This window comes from Aptenodytes forsteri, unplaced genomic scaffold, assembly GCF_000699145.1.
Source record: "Aptenodytes forsteri isolate BGI_AS27 unplaced genomic scaffold, ASM69914v1 Scaffold208, whole genome shotgun sequence".
NCBI classification, from domain to species: domain Eukaryota; kingdom Metazoa; phylum Chordata; class Aves; order Sphenisciformes; family Spheniscidae; genus Aptenodytes; species Aptenodytes forsteri.
The window spans coordinates 4831373-4852547 of record NW_008794963.1 but is presented as its reverse complement, the minus strand read 5'-3'; the positions used below and the strand labels follow the sequence as shown (position 1 = coordinate 4852547).

At 36.9% G+C, this 21175-nt stretch overlaps 2 protein-coding genes across 2 annotated transcripts in view; both read left to right on the top strand.

Moving 5' to 3' along the window:
• FBXO43 (F-box protein 43) overlaps positions 1 to 2216 on the top strand; it is a 3890-nt gene extending 1674 nt beyond the window's left edge. Inside the window, 3 exon segments of the mRNA XM_009275490.1 lie at positions 683 to 785; positions 1693 to 1878; positions 1968 to 2216. Coding sequence (XP_009273765.1) covers positions 683 to 785; positions 1693 to 1878; positions 1968 to 2216 — 538 coding nt within the window.
• A 13600-nt stretch (positions 2217 to 15816) lies between these two features.
• RGS22 (regulator of G-protein signaling 22) overlaps positions 15817 to 21175 on the top strand; it is a 61742-nt gene continuing 56383 nt past the window's right edge. Inside the window, exons 1-3 of the mRNA XM_019471059.1 lie at positions 15817 to 15841; positions 16491 to 16519; positions 19811 to 19873. Of these exons, the coding sequence (XP_019326604.1) occupies positions 15817 to 15841; positions 16491 to 16519; positions 19811 to 19873 (117 nt within the window). The remainder of the gene's footprint in view (positions 15842 to 16490; positions 16520 to 19810; positions 19874 to 21175) is intronic.

The window sequence follows — 21175 nt, the reverse complement described above, 5'->3', positions numbered from 1 at the left end:
GTAAACTTAAAACTAAATCACAGTACTTGTAAATTTTAAAATATATTAAAAATTCTTTAAGCCTAGGAAGTAACTTCTTCTCATTACAAGTTCCCCGATAATGTATAGTACTCAAAACACATTTTCTAGATTTTTTTTCCTTGTGTATTTAATTTCCTCAGTTATTTCTAAGCATAAAGATGCTCAAAGAATTTTGCTTCATGAGTAATGTTCTAGATTAATTTTTAATCAATAGAAACTGTCACTCATTTCAAAGAAATCGAGTGCCATGTGTGTTATTAGTTACAAAGGGAATGGGAGAATAGGTGGAAGTATAAGGGCATGGATGTTTTCAGAACACTTAACACAAAAATGTGACTTTAGAAACAAACTTGGCAAGTGGCTTATGTGGAAGGGAGAAACTTATTTGATTTTGTAAGTCAAAGATATGCTGTGTTATTTATATTGCAATTGTTCTCTAAACTCTTCTATTACTCTTATACAGTGGTGCATAAGAGTACATGAGATCTGTGTTTCATAACAATATGGTGAACTCTTGAAGTATATAGCAGTAGTCTGTAAAATGACCAATAGTATATGAAATTATGCTAAAAAACTTTAAAAGGTAGTCTTACTATCATGACTTCTGTACTACTTGGCAAAAATATGAAAGTGGATACTTTTTTTCATTCATTTATTCCAGTATTTGGAAAGTAAGCAAAAACTGGCGTGAAATCATTGTACAAGATAAAAGTGCAGATAAGAGGAGAAAGTTGTACATAAAACACCTGAAGGAAGAAGCTGGGGTAAGGTTCATCTCAAAGGTAACTTTTTTTTTTCAAGTGTGAAAGAAGACAGGTCAGAGGAAAGAAGAAACATGTTGTAAAGCTACAGAAAGGTAATTGATAGAGATAGTTCCAACTTGAGTATGTGAAAGATTCTAACAGGAGAATGTAATTGCTTTTATTGCTTTTTCAACTGTCCACAGTCTGAGTACTAGTCTTTCAACCATGTGATACTCTTTCTTTTTTTCTCCCGCGGTCCCCGTCCCCCCCCACCTTGAGAATCCTGTAGGATCTCTTCCTCAACTGATTCCGGCTTTGGATCTTAAACCCCTTTCATACCTTTGTGCCATGTTGTTCCTCATTTTCATTTCCACTCTAGCCTGCGGTGGAGTAGGACCCGCTCTAGACTACTTCCTGATTATTTTCAGGACTGTTTGTGGCTAAGCTTCTTCATGATGTACTTGTGAACATAAGAAGGACATATAGAAGTTTTTTTAAGGGATATCTAGAAAAGTAAGCATATTAATAGCAGTATAATTTTTTTAGATCCTCCACGTGTGTATACACACACTTCAGTGTAACCTTGCTTTAATAGTGACAAAACTTATGTTTGCTATTTCCATGCATGCTATTGCAATGTCTCCTAATTCAGAAACATGAGGACCAGCAGAGAGTGCTAAAAGACAGTTAGTTTTTTACCCTGCTCATGGGACTTTGTTTTTAATGGTTCCTGTCTCTTGTTCCCTTACTAAATATAAACATTTAATGGGAAATACATGCACTATACATAATTTCCTTTTCTAATGTGTTGTTGCAGAGGGAAAACAAAAAAAAGCAAAAACCAGCTGCAAATCCCAAATGAAATAAACCCCTGACTTGCTTCCTTTTGTGTTTTTTTTTCTTTCTTTATAATTATAAACTTTAACAGGAATAATTCTTGAAAGCTGAAGATGCTGCCACAAGACTTAATGTTCTCAATAGATCTGCTCTAAGGCCTGTTCAAGCTCAAGCTAGAACTCCTATAGTACAAACACCACCTTCATACACTGAACTTACACCCAGGAGATGCAGTTCTGTTCCCCATTCAACTACTAGACAGGAAGAATACATAAAAGTAGGTAGCTAAGAAACTTCACTTTCAGTTTTTAGAAAATTTCAATTTACAAGAACTAAGTAGCTCTTCTCTCCCTCCTCTTGCTACAGGTTGCTAAAACTCTGTTCACTGACGAAGCTCTAAAACCCTGCCCAAGATGTCAATATCCTGCTAAATATCAATTGGTAAAGAAACGGGGACTATGTAGCAGAAAGGCATGTGCATTTGAGTTCTGTATTTTATGCCTGCATGCTTTCCATGGGTCAAAAGAATGTAATAGTTTATCTGCAAAATGGAAGAACAAAAAAGATGCTCCTCCAGGAAGTGCCCAAAGCAAAAGAAATTTAAAAAGACTCTAAATTTGTAAGGCATGTAAGTCCTTACCTTTAATTCCTTTTCCCCTTCTCCTAAATCCCTAACCTTGTTCGTATTCTTCCTAAATATATGCAATTTGAAAGTCTCATTCAATGTGTTTTTGCTGACTTATCAAGATAACTTCTCATGTATATATCTTAATCAATTCAGTATATTTTTGTTTTTGAAAAAAGTGAACATTTTAAAACATTTTATGTCTTGTTTTACCTGTTGTGTAGCAGCTAGGCACTTACTAACATCTTAAATTTTTTAAATAAAGTATCTTAAATGTAGTCTTCAATATCTAGCTTACAGCACCTCACAGATGTTTAAAAATGTGATTCGTCTTAATGACAAATTAAAGAAAATTATTTTTTTAAAAAAACTTTTTAATGGGATTTTTTATTGTTCACTTTAAATTACAGTAAATGTTTTTAAAAAAAATCTTGAAGTGGGGCACTAGGTACATATGCAAAAAATACTTCTACCTATATAAATGATTATACCTCAAAAGCAATATATTAGTTGTCTGAATTTTATATCAGAATAATTATTTTGTTGTTCTCTTAGCCTCTGTAATGCAAGTCAATAGAATAGTAATGGCTAAATCAAGCTGATGCTGTGTGGATATTCTATGGTACTGTTTTTTCAGAGTTTTTGTCTTTACCTGAAAACTTCAGGTGATATACTATATATTCACATATCTAAATATGCTGTTGCATTACCCTTGTTGTTATGAACTTACCTTTATACTTACTCTGATGTTACTTCAGCTCCCAGATACTGGATCATCTTCATACTTCTGCTTGAATTAAAGGATTATCTACTACTAGAAATCATCCTTTCTCTATCTGTAGATTTAATTAAGGGAATTCACTGATTTTGCTCTTGAACTAAATATGCTGATCCTTTACAGAAAAAGAACTTAATCTGCCTTTCAGACCTCAAATGATTTTTGTGGTTTGTTTTGTTTTTTTTTTTTTTAAACTCCCAGCAATTGTAAACAGCTTGAAATACAGAAATACAGGCAACAGAAGTGGACACAGTACTTGCTCTGAGACACAATATCAATTTACTTCTCCAATTGATATTGTCCTACTTGTCCTTTCAAGGAGTTAACTTGTCACAAGCATCTCGCAGAACACTTGTAGTCAGCTGGTGTTTCTTCCCCACTCTCCCTCTGATTTTGTCCTATGTGTTATATTTGTGATGTTGTAACTTTACCGTGTGTATTTGTAGGTAAGCCTTATCATTGAGCTATTTAAAAAGTAGTCTGATTAAAAAAAAGAGCTTTCAACTAAGCAATAAGCAGTGTATTTGCCTCTATTAATATTTATTCACATATCCCTTTATTTTTATTGTCTGAAAATTACAAAAACTTCTGAGATTTTTTTTCTCTTTCCACATAATCTGTGGATGTTTAAGACAAATGGACCAGGATAATTCACTTCAGGATGTTCTAGAAACATCACTTCCTATTTCTGATCTCTAACTGTTGTGATTTGTAATTTGGTCAGTACTTTTAGTGTACTTGATTGCTGGGATAGTAGCTCCCCATTTGGAAGGAAGAGGAACAACATAGTTAGTAAAATGCCATAGAAGTTTTAGTACTAACTTTATTAACCAAACATGGTATCATTAAAGAAGGGATAAACCCAATATATTGGCCAGAAAATCATGTTTATTACATTAATAAAATTATCAACACTTTCATTCCATACTTACTTGTATTTGCTAAGCCTTTGCATTATTCTTGTCTAGGGTTAGACTGGTAGCACTTGAACTGGAAGACTGAAAGTGGAGTTTATATAGAACCTATTCTGAGGGAACAATTGAAGGGAAGGATGTTGGGACAAGCTAGGGAATATAGAGGTATGTGTGTATATAGTTTTGGTTTAGGAAGAATGGCAAGTCATTACAGAGGAGGAGACTGCAAGTGGGAAAATTGCTAAATTATTTGATTTGTTTAATACTTGCATTTTCCTAATTGCTTGGAACTTTAAGTGTTCAAGGTCTACTTAAAAGTTAATTTAGTTCAGAGGACTATTGGATTGGTTCTTTTATTCTTGTGTATAAAATAACTAACTATACATTTTTAGAAATGTTTAACAGTTTCTATTAAAGGTTAAAGTGACATGAAGAAGAACTTACTAGGCAGGAAGTTATATTACACAAGAATGTGAATGCACATAGTCTGTAACTTTATAATAACTTAACTGGGATTAGTTTTGTTTCTTATCATTGAACTATCAAATAAAATAGGGAATGGTAGTAACTGCAATGCAGAATAAGTACAGCACGCGTAGCACGTCAGACTGCCATTGGCATTGCTGCATTTTCCCTTTGCTAAATACCAATGTACTTCATGTCTTTAATATTAAAAAAATAATAAAAATGAAGCTTTAAATGCATCCTTGAAATTAGTGGGAGAGTTATGACAGACAGTGAGAGGATTTAGCTCGCTTTCTGATGGTATTGCAGTCCAGTCCAGAAATACATGAGGTGCAAGCCTTGTTTCGAAAACTTTCAGAAATACTTTCAGAACTATTGCTAAACAGGTACACCTTTGGATGGAAAGCCATATGGGAACTCAGTTTAAGAATCAGTTGTTAAATGTCCTTTCACTTTGAGGAAAAAATTCTGGTAAGAGATGTGTGACCTTATCCAAAGAGTTTGCTTTTGCTAAAATCTGAATAATTCAGGGAGAACAGGGGTGGTAAATTGGTTCTGGTATAGGCATTATTTGTTTTTAAAGGTATATCTTTGACATCTACAGTGTCCATCCAACAAGGAGTAGCTTGAGAGGAAAAAATACTTGAACTCTTTCACAATTTAAACACGTTTTGCCCTGTTTTGGCATGTTTAAAACTTCTTTTTTCCCCCTTCTAAATCTGCCTCTCAAAAATCTCTTCTTGAATCAAATGTCTCTTGTTCACTTAGGTCTATCATAAATGTAACTATGCTCTGGTGTTTGGGTGAAATGAGTTCTCTGCTGTTGTCTACTGCTACACCAGAGGTGGGGGGGAAGTGAGAAAGCCAGACTTCTTGTCTATGGGTAACGCTCCTCTCTGACAGTGATTTCTTTTTTTTTTTTTTTTTTTAATAAAAGTAGCTTTATGCCTTGACGTAAAGGCGAAATAAAATAGTGATATACTTAATGTGTGGGTAAAGAATAACATATCTAAGAGAACACAAAGTATGTTATAGTTATCTAATAGCCTCTAATAGTTTGGGTAAAAGGAATCAAAATTCTTTCATGATATTTGATTTAGTTATTGACAGAAATGAAGTCTTTGGGGTAGGAGAGTGGAAGTAACTTTTTCTGAGTCCCTGTTAGTATGCTTTTTTCTGTATACTGTATGCCTTAATTAGTCTCCATCAGATACCACTAAGCTATCTGAGTCTGGACTCGAATGAAACAGCAAAGGAGAACATAGGCTCCTACTTTGTATATTAGAAAAAAAACCCAACAAAAAACAAAACCACCACAACAAAAAAAAACCAAACAAAAACCCAACACCCTTCCCTCCCCCCCAAACAAAACAAAAAACACAAACAAAAAAACAGTCCATGAGTGTCAGGGAGTCTAGGGATTCATGTCTAGCATATTTCTCTTTCTACTGGGCTGGATTAATTCTTAGAGACCTGAGGTCAGGTACTAACACTTCTAGCTACCACAGAGAAGAAGGATGCAAAAGTGGTCCGTGGGTAGAAATGACAATGGCCAAGAGTTTCCTAAAATATCCTGCCCGTGATTATTCTCCAGCTCAAGAATTTTTCTTACAATTGACAACAGATTGTTGGAAAGGGAGGAATGAATTGTCTTTCACTCTGGAAGATGAGGATAATGACATTAAAATTAATGTTCAAGGTAATACTGGGTTTATTTGCTGCTGAAAACCTTATTTTTGCAATCCTTATTTCCCTTCAGACAGGCATGATCTATAGTGGGAGGAGTGATATTGCCTACAAAGGATGACCAGGGAATGCATTTAGATTTCTGAAGGTGATGGTTTGAGCCAGAGCTGTGGGTTTAAATTCTAAAAAAGAATTCTTAGAAGTAACCTCTTGCTGCTGACAGATGTTGTTGCAAGAATTGTACTTCATAAATCTTTTTTTCTTTTTTTTGGAGCAGCAACCGTAAACCTCAAGCGGTCTGTGAGAAGGAAATTGAAATTACTTAAGTTTCTGATCATTCTTTCCTTGGTGACAAGTATGGAAGAGCTTAGGCAAAAAATTGTTATAAATCTTTTCAATTGTTTATAGGATAGAGAATGCTAGTATGTTCTATCACTAGCCAACTAAAAATGATAAAAAAACTTTGCTCGTTAAATAAAGGAGCTCATCAACATCTGTCAGATTATTTTCCTGTTCCATATATTGGTTATTCATTAGTACCCCTTAGGCAATTTAGGCCAATTTTAATACAAGGAGTAATTCATTTTCTTTCTGTTTTCATAGGCTCATGAAGAAATACAGGAGTGTCAGATCAGAAAGGGACTCTTGGAGTCTAGTGCCAACTCTTATGTCAACTCACCAAGTTCTGTCTTAAAACTGGACAGAATACTGTCTCACAACCTTTATGTTGGAGACCTATTCCAGATTGCTCTACTACTTCAGTTAACCACTGGCCTTTTTTTCTTCAGCATTGCTATTAAAATAGCTATTCTATACATCTGTTCCTTCCCTTAGACTTTTTTCCCCAATGTTATGATTGTGTAGTATAAATAGCCCCTCACTCTTTATTTCATTGACAAAAAACTCTGAACTTAGTCTCATCTCTCATATACAACCTCTGTTTCATGGATTGTCTTAACGACTCTTCACTGTTTCCATTGGAATCTATTCTTTGAATCTATGCAACCAGTATTCCAGGTAAAACCTCCTCAAGACCTTGAATAATATTAGAGCTTTCTTTTTTCTATCAGAAATACTTTGACAAATGCATACTAAGATTAGCATTTTTTACATGTTTTCTGCACACTTGCAGTTTAGTCACTAGGTGTAGTACTCCCACATTCTTCTCTCACAAATTTTGAAAAGATCTCAATTTTTTGCCATAAATTCTTACTGAACCATAAGTGCATAACCTCATACTTTGTACTACTAAGCTTCAGGCTTTTTTTGCTTCTACTTCAGTCTCATGGTGATTTAGTATTTGGTGTGATTATATTATATTTTTATAAGTGCAAATTCTTTGTCTGTAGTGAATCTTACAGGATTTTTTTGGTGCAAAACATCTAGCAGATTCTGTTATCACTTGTCAGATGCCCCAACAAAATCTGACTGTTTCTTGGGAATGATGTGTTTATTTTTTTGTCAGATGCCCCAACAAAATCTGACTGTGTTTATTTTTAGTTTAAAAAAAAAAAAAAACAAACAAACAACAAAGCTTGCTTTTACTTTCTGACTTCCTGAGCTCTGATCAGTTGAAATTCTCATTACAAAAAGACTTAACACATTTTTTCCTCCCCCTCTTAACTTTGACAAGCCTCTGTACAGCGTTAGAACCTGCCCAAACTTGTCAGAAGCCTAAATGCTAGTAAGGCCTTATTGAGCTGGGTGCTAATGGATGAGTAGTAAAGAAACCAACTCTTCAGCTGAAAACACGGATGGCATGGCGTTCTGAATGAACTCATAAACACTGATGTTGAATAGTAGAAGCTTCATATAAAAATAGATCTCTGACTTGGAGGCTGGAGTTCATGTGTTAAGAGCCCCTCGAATTTTTCTCCTCTGCATTCTAAAACTCATTCTGAAAACAGTTCTGCAAGGGTGGTTGTGTCTTAATTCTGTAGGTACCTTCAATCTCTGGCAAATGGGATGTGGAAACTGTGCCTGTATTTCAGCTGCTTCTTTTCAGTCCTGAATCATAGTGGAAAAACCTATTTCCATAAGCTGTTTAAACTTAGGTATTGTGTCATGACTAGAACCAGCTGAAGTGGTAGAGGATAGTAACTTCTGGCAAAAGAGGGACAGCTAGCCGGGAAGCAATAGTACCCTAGATAACTTTTAGCAAGTGTTACTATATTTATCATTTGGAGCTGCAAGGTTATTGCAGAATTAGGTAGCAGTTGTGCAGTGGTCTTCCACTTCAGCAAAAAATGTTAATTATCATCCTAAAGTGCTGCTGTTGCCTAAATGGAGGACTCCTATCATGTTCACTGAGCAGACACTAAAGTTCCCTAAGTACTGAATTGTGTGTAATACATTATTTGAGGCCTGAAGAACGTATCTCCTGAAATGCCTTGTTCTGCCAGGACTCAGTAGCTCAGTACCTAGACCACTGGGATACCAGAGGAAAACTTCATTTTGTATGAATCCATCACATTTTCCTGGTGCACGTTTCGATAGATTTGATGCTACCCAGATTGTGGCAATAGCAATGCCTTTGGCTGTTAAACATGAATTTTGGTTGTGTTGAGAACGTTCTCCTGTCTTTGGAAAAAATTTTGTACAAAAGAAGCACTCCCACAAAATATTGGAATTTCAGGTTCAGTTTCCCTTTATCCTTTTCCCATTGTGTACTCTGTTGTGGCATACAAAAACTATTACTGGGATGCAGTTATTCTCCAGCCTTGCTGATGGAAGTGTTTCTGTCAAGAAATTGTTCCAAGACTCTGTATCCCAAAAGCGTGTAGTAAGAGGGAGCATGATTTTTTGTGAAGGGCAAGATATGGGTCCTGTTTTCTGCTCCAAACAGAAATGTTCACTGGTGCACTGTTTAAGTTCCTGTTCTAGACTTTTTCCTTGGTTTAAATAATTGTCATAGAGTAGTCAAGGGAGAATGTCATACAACACAGAATGGATAACAAGAAAACAAACTGATTCTTGAAATGCTTTGCTTGATTAACTAACCTAAATGTGAAACGATCTTAAGGGTTGAACTGTTTTCCTCACTGAAAATAGTCCTTTATTTCAAATGCATACATTCTGTTGATAAAAATATTTTATCACAAGGGGGCACCAAAGATTTTTCTTACAGAACAGAACTTTAGTTGTTTTTCTTCTTGCTTTAACCCTTACACACCCTTACACACTAACGCAATGTTACAAATGCAAAATCTTTCGAATAGCTTAAAGCAAGGGTGGCCGTAATTCCTGCCCCTAGGAGGTGCATACCAAAGTCTTCAAGAGAAGAGTGGCATCCTGGGAAGCAATTCAGATGGTATTACTTCTCTAGGGCCTCCTTTACAGGGTGAAGCTGTGCTGGGCACACAGCCAGGTCCTACAGCAACCAGGCAAGATCACAGAATCATAGATTAGTCTAAACAGAGCCTGCTGGCTCAGTTCCTCTCTCAGCCATGGACTTGGATTGTCCGGCAGTCTCCATGCCAGCCCGGTGTTGGCTATAAAATGTAACTCTCATATGGAAGTGTTGCAGTTGAAGTATTGGAGAATTGAGTTTCAGGAGCTGCACGCTCAGAACTTTATTTCCCAACTACAGAAAATGTATTTGATACTAAAATCCAATAGAGTTTTACAAAGCATGGATTACATGCAAGTGCATCCTCAATCTATCATGATTTAAAATGATCACAGGAAAAATATCTTGTTGTATGCATTTTATTCATACTTAATTGATGTTCTGATAGCTTTAGTGAACATGAAAGGGAAAACATTAACTTTTTTAAACTCAAAATTGGGAAGGGGCTAAGTATTCCCACATAAGATATTTTAAGCAATATCAGAATGGCAGCATTTTTTCAGTTTTAGTCTGTTAAATGAAGACTGAATTGAGAATTTGGGAACTTAATGTGTTCTTTATTCTTTAACTAGGTACTTCTGGAGTCCAGGAGAGCAATAGGTAGGGAAGTAGAATACCTACAAAATAAGAAGGCTGTAATTTTATATGCTTCTCTGAAGCATTATTGAAATCTTACAGAGCACCTATTAGTTATGGATTATTATACCATTCTTAACACCTGTTGTATTGACACTGCTGTGTTCTGGAAGCTGATGTATGCAAAATCTTTTTCTTCTTTCCTCCTGATTTTTTTTTTTTAAGCTGGATCAGTCTCCCAGTCTGCTTTATTATACAGCTACACAAGCAGCCATGGCAGTATAACACAAAAAGGTGGGAACTGATGGTCAGTGGGATGTGCTGTCTCAAACAGCACTGCTGCTATCCACAGGCTTGATGCATCAGTAATATACCACATGGATAACTTAGTTCTTAGCTGGGGAATCATGGGTTTGGGGACTGTTGTTGACATCTCTTTGATTGTAACAGCAAGACTGGAAAGACAGGCATGCATTTAGTGTTTCTTGTTGGGTATATGCCACCTATTGCCAGGAGATGATCTTGTTAAAGGATGTGTTTGGCATTATTGGCTTATGTTATTTCTATCTACTGAAGCTTCTTCATATGCCTCTTGTGTTGGCCCCTTAGTTGACTAGAACACCTGTTAAGCCAAGATCAAGGAACTGACCTGACTTAAACCAAGCTACAAGTAACCCCAAAAAAATAAAATTGTCATGGAATTTGCTTGCACAACTAAACGTAAGAAGTGGTGGTAAACTTGCAAAGCTTAAATTAGCAGAGCCAAAATGTGTTATAAAACATGACTCCAGTTTATCTACATGAAAAATAGAGAATAGACAGTGACAATGCGATCTTGTACATAGTGCCAAAATTTCTGATACATCCCCTGATAGTGAAATCTCTGTGAGAAATAACTGTCATAGTTTCTTCTGATCTGTATCTTATGTTTCAGTTGAAAGCTATGCTAACTGTAGTAGGGCTGCTAGCAATAAATTTTCTCTGCCTTGCTGTAAACTTATGTACCATGCCATTTTTTTTCTTGTATGTGGTTTGACAGCTGTGGGTCTAATAGTTCTTTCCTGATTTTCATACTGTCTTCACAAAATGAGTTTATTCCTAATACACTTCTTCAAACTGCCACAATCTTGCTGAATATTTTTTTTCATAGAATCATTAGACTTTCAATTAAGTCTTAATGCTCCTTTCCAAAATTAGGAGAATATCACACTATCTTTTCTAAAGTTCTAGCACTTATCTCTTAAGACACTAATACAAATTTCTGAAGGGATCAGATGACTGCAGGTATGAAGTAGGTAGCTGGCATGTATGAGGTAGCAAGAGTACAAATGTATATCATAAATTCCTAAGTAGTCCTTCCAAATTCTGATTCACTTTCCAGGTATGCCTCTGTATTCCCTTTATCTTTTCCAAGACCCATACTAAGCAAAGGGAAATCAAACTTTAAATAAAGCCTTTAAACTTGATACAATACCTCTACCTTGTCCTGGTAGAATAAGATTGTTATAGGAATCCTTGGGCTGCTGGTGACATGGACAAGTCAAGGAATATTCTCCAGTGACTATCCAAATAGAGACTTTTGTAGAGGTCAAGCTCCTTGGACCTGCATTCCCTCTGACAGTCTCCTCCACTAGTAAAAGGTTTCTAATGTTGATAGACCAAAGCTATGTTGCATCTCTTCATTTACTATTTAGCCCTTCCTATTTTATTTTTAAGCACTTTCTTTTTTTTCTCTTCACCTAGACAATCTTCAGGAATTTTTTTTTTCTCCTTTCAGAACTCTTTTGAGTGCTCATATTCCAAATATGTGTTTCCTCAGGTGTCTGCATTAACTACTTCTGACAGCCACAGAATTGCATTAAATTGTGCCGTAAACTAGAACTATCAGATTCAACACACAGAGGCTGTACCACCACAACAGGCAGCTTCTGCCATTTTGTCAACAGAATAATTTAAAGTATTTATGGGCCAGCCATCTGATGATCAATTTGTGTTTTCCTCTCAGGATCTGACTCCCATTTCGGCAGTTCTGCAATCAATATTTAAATAGGTTTCGTAGCACCTGTTTTCAGTTTGAGATTGTTGCTTTCAGATGCAAAAGCTAAAATGCACGTGGCAATCATCCAAAGAAGAAAGAGTAGTTACATTTAACCAAAGTTGGATTTCTGTAGAGATATTTAGGTATTAAAGATATCACATGATGAAATGCCCACCTATATCTGAGATGGGGAGTTTCTATTGAAAATTGATGGGAATTGGTTCATAGCTGCCTTTGGAGAACCCTCTAGATGCCTATCTGCTTTTTTTTTTTTTTTAATAGTGTTTGCTACTTTTTGAATGAATAATTAATTATGGGGATGTTCATGACTTCACTGTGACCACTGCCAGGAATCAAACACAGGTTAGCACCTAAAAACACAAGTGTGCATTTGGATTTAATAAAGCAAACCAATTTATGTCTTGTCTTTATTTGAGCAAGTCACAAGGAGGAGACTTGTTCACCCAGCAAGCTGACATAGCTTACATGCTCGTTTCTTTGAGTGCAAAGTTCTCAGCAGTTTTGATCTGATTTGCCTGGGTGATACTGTGAAACACTTTCCCTGGTAAATGCTTGAAAGCATAAATTTCTGAGAAGTGTGGAGGAAAGGGACAATGACGGATTGAAGTCTTGACTGAAAGTTCACCTCTCCAAATGGCTCTTCAGTAATGAGCAGAGGAGGGAGATGCCAGCAGGGATGGAGAGGACCAATTTATGTCTTCCTCCCATTTGTCTTCCTGTGCAGATCTCTTCCTGTGCTGGCCTTCTGCTAGATTACCATTTTCTCAAAATGCTAATAATTTGAAACCTACTTCTAGCCTTTTTACTTTCTTTTGTCTAGAATTTTACTGGTATCACCTTTTTTAGAACTTATTCTCCATCCTGTCTAGCCATTCATCTTTTCTACAAGATCAAGTGCTTTTTGGGATAGATCACCGCTTTGACTATGTGAAACATTCTGTAGGTCTGCAGTTCTGCTAAGAAATAATCATCAAAATGAAAATAAGAGAAGAACATGGAAAGAGAAAAATGTGGAAAAGAAGGAAAATGAGCATAATCTTTATGTCTCAGCTTCACCAGCTGGTGAAATTTTAACTGGCAATATAAAATCAGGACTGAAACACACACACACAAAATATTTGATCTAAATGTGTGTTGTTAACTAAATTAATGAGAAAGTGATAATGACTGCTAATAGATTCTCCATGAGAGAGTACAGTGTGTCTTTCCAGATGAGCTTATTCCAAAATGCAATCTTTGAAGCACACTACAAAGAGAACAAAGACCTAAGAGTCTTGTATGAAAATGTAGCAGATGATAGAAGGAGAAAAAAAAAGACTTCTTTTTTATTGTCTCATTTCCAAACTTCAATTCTTTCGAAGCTGACTTGTGGCTTCCACTTTTAATGTTAAAAAGGATGCATTCGTCATGTTTCTGTTGTTGTGTTTGCTTCAAAAATTACAAGCAACTAGGGAAGTTTAGGAGAATGTTATACATCAAACGCTATGTCTAAACCTACATCAGAAAGAAAAAGGGGCAGGGGGAAAAGGAGTGGAGTGAACATTAGCTTAAACATTTGAAATCATATTAAGTAGTTTGGTTATAAGACAATGCAGTCTCATATATAATGCAGTGCAATTATTCTACCTGTTGGAAAGGTTTCACTTTACATTTTATGGGCCATCTTGTTATGCATATTTCTCTTACATATGTATTAGGTATACCTATTTGAAATATTTCATAATCACAATGATACATGGCACTAAGAAATCATGTGTTTAAATGTATGCCATTCAGTGTTAACCCACTGTTTATGATGTCTTATTGAACAGAATTTGCATACAGAGAACATAAGGATAGTTAATACTTCAGAATACTGATCATACTATTTAAATTGTCCATAGCTCACTTAAGTTTGAATCTTTATATTTTATTCTTTGCTTCTGTTGAATACACTTTTCATATATATTAAACTTTTGACTGAAATGGGTATCTTGGCTATGATATTATTCAGCTTATCTCTTAGGTCTTTGGAAATACTCTTCTTCCCTTAAGGGGGGGGGGACGGGACACCACAAAGCATTCCACCCTAAAAAGCTAATCAAACAGCTAACAACGTTACACCAAGACAATTAGAAGAGGCATTATTCTGGCATTTAGTAATTAGAACAGTGATTGTGGTATTTGGGCAGGCACCCCCAGGAGTGGGAATGCACATCTGGAGTAGAGGGTGCAAAATACCATGTGTTTCTCGGACATGAAGCCATTTTCCCTGCCTCTATGATATCTGATTTGCTGCTTGTAATTTTTGACAGTCATCGATTCCTGGACTTCAAGCTGTAGTCCCTGAGCATGTGCATTTGTTCTGTTTTTACTTGATCATGGATTCCACCAAAGTCATGTATGAATTAAAACAAAACTTTTTTTCACAGCTGAAGGGTATGACTGGAGATACTATACTGTTCTGTGAAAGGCGGCACAAATGGTAGAGTTTGCAGGGAATGGGAAGATCTTGGTGCATTTTGGGCAGTTTCTGAGCACAGCTGATGGATTAGGCTTCTCAAAGGAGCCCTTCATGTAACTTGCATACATGACATCTTGTACGACTGATACCAGTGGGATTTATGCCAAGCTACTGAAATCAGTGCTGTTCTGGAAATAAGCAGCAGTAGAACCTTTGAGGGAACTTTCATGCCAAAAAACCCTGAAGGTGTCTGAAGAATTTATGCAGTTCTAGGATCAGATACTCGCTAGGTAGGATGTTGTCAGATCCCAGTTGTGGAACACCTGAAGTCCACTGAAATCCTCATATAGGAGCCTGAATTCCTTCTTTGTACACAGCTTTCGCTGACCATACCAGAAATGTGACTTTTTCTTATATCCTGGAGTACCCCCTTGAGCCAAGGAAGAAACTAACATTCTGGGAGTAGACTCTATTCTATGTCTCTTAATGTCTTTTCTCCTTCCACCTAGGCTATTTATAAACTTTTCCCTAACTGGGGGAAAATGCCTTTGGATTTCTGCTAGGTCTGGGCCTTGGCAGCAGGAGGAAGCAGGGAAGGCTGTTACCGAGGCTGCAGGTTGTGTTTCTGGCACATCACAATGGAGCCATTTGTACCTGTTAGGAAACAGCCCAGGTTTCATCTCAGCCTTAGCAATATGAAGCTCCTCACCTTTTCTTACTTGGCTGCAGTGGAAGTTCTCTACCATAGATAGGGATGACTTTGTTACTCGGCATCAAGCCTTACAGCCCGCTTATGGATGCAGAATTATTTGATACATGATGTAAATCTGTTGGTCATTAGTCATATGGTGTGAGATTTTTTTAAGGCAAAATCCCACGTGGCTGAAGGGTTTTGCTAACATAGGAGAAGGTAGAATATAATTTTGGACTAAGAACTGCCTAGGTCGGTTGAGAAAAGAGTGTTTAATTTCATTTCTTGCTGCAAGTATCCTCAAATTCCTAGTTCACAGGCATCTCTTTTGGGACCATATCATCAGCGTGCCTGATATCCGAGTCTGCTTCAGGGAGCTTTGCATCAGCAGTAGAAGTATTTGCTTACTGCTCAGCTCTTCCCGTGCATTGTTTGCAGTGCCATAGCAACCCTGCTTGCTGTGAGACGCGCAGCAGGGCCCGCCTGCCCTGGTGCAGACCAGCAGTCCCTAGCCAGGCCCAGGGACTCTGCAGCTTCTATTTCTGGTCTGCAGTCAAGGATATCACCTTTGCAAATGAGATCGTAAGCTTGCAGGTGTGGGTGCCGGCCCTTATGTATGTAGATCCAGAATGCAGCTGAAGAGGCTTACCACTGGTATGTAGTGCTTTCCACAGGGTGATGGACTGACTCCATGTCAGACAGGGGGTCTGACCCCAGGGTGATTGTCTCAGGTACAGAAACGGTGGTACAAAAGAGGGAGATTTTGAACTGTTAGGTTTAAACTTGCCTAGCAAAATTCATGAATCTGAAGAGAGAACTTTGCTCCCTTCAAATGGCATCACAAAAGGTGGAATATTCTCCTAGAATCAGTGAGATTTGGTTATCTGGGAGCGCCCACAATTTTTTTTTTAATTTTATCATATGATTCGTAATATTTGCTGTTCAAGGCTCCCAGAGTCTCACACAAATCTTTATTTTCATTAAAACCAGCAAGCTTCTAATAATCCATTTTACAGAAGAAAGCTGAAAAGAAGTTAACTGATATGTATGAGAATAATCTGGTTAAATAATACTTTCATTATATTTAAATCATTCTTGTGATATTCAACCTTTTTATGCATGGGCCAACATTATTCCATGTTCTTAGACTTTATTTTGTTTCCTCAGGCTAAGTTATTTTATTTCAGAATATCCAGGAAGGTTGTCATGCCTCACTACTTTTTGTTTCTGTTCAGTAATCGTAGTTGAACAAGCTTGATTGTATTGCTTGGATAACACATGATATTTCATTTTTGTGTTTCAGAGCCTCCATGTATAACAGAAGAAGTGTTTGTAAGTATACTTTGTAAGGCTTGATCACTCATTTTGTCATGCAACTGTAGAGAAAAAAAGCAAAAAAACTTTTTGGAAACTATTGTCTGGTTTCTCATTTCTTTCCTCTGTCTAAGTATGGAGTAATTAGTAATTTCTTACAATTTTCTCAGACAAAAAAAATACTTAGTTTGAAAATAATTAGAAAAAAAAAGGAAACGGGAAACTCTGGAGAATAGGGATGGAAATGGAAAGGAAAGTGAAATAGGATGAAGGAAGGAAACAATCAACTGAAAGGTTCAACATGACAGATTTAACAGTCTTCTCCTTACTTTACCTTTTCTGCCCTTTGCTCATAGCTAATTGTAGGTTTCCCTGATGTTTGTCTTCTTATTTGAAAGGTACATATGTTTACTTGTTACCTCATATGAAACAACACCTTAAATCTTGCAGCTTAGGTAATGTTTGTCTCTTCCCCATTTTGGATGCCTTTGTAACTGTGTATTTTAAAGTATAAATGTATTGCTATTCCTTTTGGGAGCCTCTAGATACTAATATATTATCATAAACAGAATCAAGACTGAATTCAGGTAGAGATAAATGATATATATATATAGCAGATATTTAGCAAATATAAATATGTACATGAGAACAAACATATATATGAAAACATCTCTCAATTGCACATTTACATTGCATTAAACCTTGATTCTGCAGGCTACTTAATGTCACTAGGCATGTCTGACTCCAGGTGAACTTCACACAAGGACATGAAGCTGTCAGAGTTCTCTGCAGAACTGGAGTTTTGTACTAACTTTAACTTTTGACATTTAAAGATGCCATTTATTATGTATTTTTCAAGAGTGGAGAGGTATTTATCATTTTAGTGGGTGCTGCAGTGTGAAATGCAAACCTTTCAAGATGGTGCCACTTTTGCCCATGTTCAGCTTCTCCTTTGGTGTCTAATAATATTCCTGTACTTTTTCATGATGGCAGTAGTAGAGAAAGCTATCAAATACTATAGATAGAAAGTCATTAGGTTTGTTTCCACAAAATATCTAAGAAATATCTAATACCATTGCCAAAATGATTTTAAAATTCCTTTCAATGTTAAAAAAGTGATAGAAGCCAGGCCCAGGATATTGCTATTTGTACACAAATTGCATGAAGGCAAAACTGCAGTTTTGGACCAATTTTTAGCACACCTTGACCTCCAGTTGCAATTGTAAGTCAGCTTTTTCTAGTCATAATTTGGACTGTGCAGCGGGAAAGATGGCATGGGAAGAAATGAAACAAAATGCTTCCTAACACAAAAATCTAAGCTATAGTATTGTATATGCAACTCCATAACCTATAATGTGCAAATATCAAAGTGCAACTATGCTTTCAAATGAAAATGAGACTGACCACAAAAACCCCTCAAAAAACCAGAGGAAAGTATATGGTGTATAGTTGCAGTAAGATCAGTAAGTAGTAAAGCTTGCATTAGTAAGATCATAAATATTTTATTGATTAATCAACAACTGTGTTTACATTTCTTGCTGTTATATGGGACTACAGAGAATTATATCCTTGGCACATTAAAAACACATTATTTGCATATTCTTAAAGAGCTTATACTTCAGCCAGTAATAAATGAATTGTTTTGAATAAGTCCTTTGAAACAATAAAATATTTACATGGGGTATTATCCCATATCTAGCTGTCTTCAGATTCATCCTTATCAGCATCAAATCTAATTGTGCATTACCCAAACCAAACATGAGGCAGACTGCAGCTTGTTTCTAATGATTTTTTTTGTTAATTGTGTTATCACTTGCTGAATTGAGATTTCTGCATCTGATTGATTGCCTAGTGACATTAGCGAGAGGATTTTCTGTTGACTTCAAAATGCTTTGGGTTAGACACTTTGATTTAGTCAGTGCGCTAACATCTCTAGGTCCATGGTACTGCAACTGCATTGGACCATGGGCCTGTGATCCAAAAAAACCCACGATCTCTGTAATGCAGAAAGCCTTGCTTTCAGTGTTGTTAGCGTTTTCCAGGAATGAGTGTGAGCTAACTTGCCTGTCCTGTATCAGTCACAGCAGCAACCACAAGTGCTAAGGAATAAATGTTGGCAGAATAAGGCCAGACAAACACCGTCAGATCTTGTCAGGCAGCACACAGGGGCCTTCCTGAGTTCCTGTTAAAGTAGATTAGCTCAAGATTTCTTCCTTACCTACGTACAAGCTGTCTCTATTTAGGTTAGACACTGTGGAGTTTGGATCAAGATACTGCCTGCCTACAAGTGATGCCATGTACACTGTGCATAACCTCTCTTTAACACTATTCCTCACTGGCACATTTCAATGCTATGAACTGAAGAAAGAGAAAAAAGATTTGTGTCACAAGACCTTTGCTGATATCGGCAAATACATTTGATTTAGGTGCATTCTCCTTGCGTAGCAAGGCAGAAATCATAGAATATTTAAGAAACTGAAACTATTAAAAACTGTTCAAGAGTCTTCATTATACTGAAGACAGATTTCTGAAGACCAATGGAATAATGTTCTACTTTTACCCTCTGTTGAATTGAAATGGGGGTGGGGGTGTTATTGAGTGCATAAGAAGTAAGATTGGGATCCATACTTACTGATTTGTCAACAGCAAAAAAATTTAGTTTCTATTCCACAGTTTTTGAGTCTTGTTAGCAGGATTTAAAATGCAGGGGTCAGAAAGGGTACAAAGCCACCTGCACATGCAGCCTTCACTTCTGATGAAGTCAACAGGAAGCCTCCCAGTTCTGTGATTCCAAGTATGGCATATACTGTTTGCTTGGTGAGCCAAATTATAGATCAGTGAACTCCCTTTTATTCCCCAAACATCCCCCAAAATATTCCCAAGCAGCAGTGTGGGAGCAGAAGCAGGCTTTGGTGAACTTTTATATTCCCCTCCTTCCCAGATGAGACAGAGAAAGGTATAATGTGGGGAATTTCTAGACTATTAGCTTATGCACATTTTTTCAAAAGTAAACATGCAGATTTCCAGCATTTAGAAGCTGTTGGGTTTATGAAGGCTTTATCTGTAAATTTCTTGGCAAAGGATTTACCTTCACGTGTGTTTTTTAAATTGCTAAGGAGCTCAGCTGTGTGCAATGGCTAGAATATAACAATGATGCAATGATTATATTCTCAAAGGTGGGAAATAACATTTTGCAAAAGTTTGCATGTCATATCTCATGGAAAAATCATTGTTTGAGGCAACAGTGCATTAAAACCATGTTAGCACAGATTAGTACAAGCTTTGCTTTGTGGTTTTGTCTCTCTGTAGGAAGAATGCTTAGCCACAGATGATATGCTTGTGGACTACTTTAACGAATTTTTGAGTCTTCCGGTAAGTACCTTACAGAAATCCCTTGCAAAATACAAGAAACAGCTTTACAAAGATTAGTAGTAAGGTAACCCAGCTTAGAACATTTTGCATTTTGCCACTGGGAAATTAAATGGCTTTTACAATATGTCTGTATTTTAATGGTAGCAACTCTTATTGTTCAATGTTATTATCTGTCAGGAAAAATAACACAGTATCTGGACTTCTGGAGACAGATTTTCTTTTGCAAATTTATGTATTTAAATCAGAGTGCACCAAAATAATATGAATAGGAAATGAAAAAGAGATGTAAATACTTATTTAAAAAGCATAAGGAGTCCACTTTTATTCCAGTATCACAACACGCCGACATAACAAATGTTTGTCTTTTTACATTCTTCTGGCCATGTACTCAGTGATTAATAACCACTTTTCCTCAGGAACCAACTCTGTTTCTCTTCATGGTTGTGAAGACCTCAAAGTTGGTGTTCCCCTCCTCTTCCTCTCCCATCTGCAGCTAGAAGGATGCAGCCTTACGCTGCATTCTGCATGCTGATTGAGTTGCAGTTAGACCACCATATCCAATGCCCTATATTTAACCAGTTGCCCTATATTTTGCTCCTTTTCCCCATCAACTACCCTGCCTCCCCACACTCTCATGGGATTCACATGTACTGTCCTGCTCCCTCAATGCAGCAACCTCACCCAACTTCGTCTTGGTAATCTCGGCTCTGACTATCCCCATTCTCTCCATCCTCACACCTCACACCCTACTCCCCTGCAAGGTGGCACAGACCTGTCCACAGTGTCACTCATGGCTCCTGCGGGGTCTCCCAGCTGATCTACCCCAGAGCTGCCCCACAGCCTGTCCCCCTCCTAAAGCACTGCAGACCAACAGGCTGCTCTATGAGAACATATACCCATTTCTACAACTTGCTTGGCAGGAACCATCACAAGTATTAGGAAGGGGCAGAATATTTCTTGATGCTCTTTGGACCTAAGACTATGGTGCAGCCACTATTGGAATAAAGTCAGTTATGATTCAGTTTTACCAAACTGAACTAGACTTAGATGTATTCTCTAAACTGCATCACGGATTTTTGATGGGAGCTGTAGAACTAAGGATGGTAGGACGGGGTCCCCTATGCCAATTTTTGATCTTCAAATAGAAGCTGGAGGTATTAAAACAACTCTATATCAGAGTGTGGGTTTTGTGCACAGCAATGATACTGACTTCTCTCAGGAGCTCAGACTTTACTTTTACACTGCAAGACCTAAGAATATAATTTTTACAAAGCTAGGGAGACACAGGTGGAAGGAAATGTG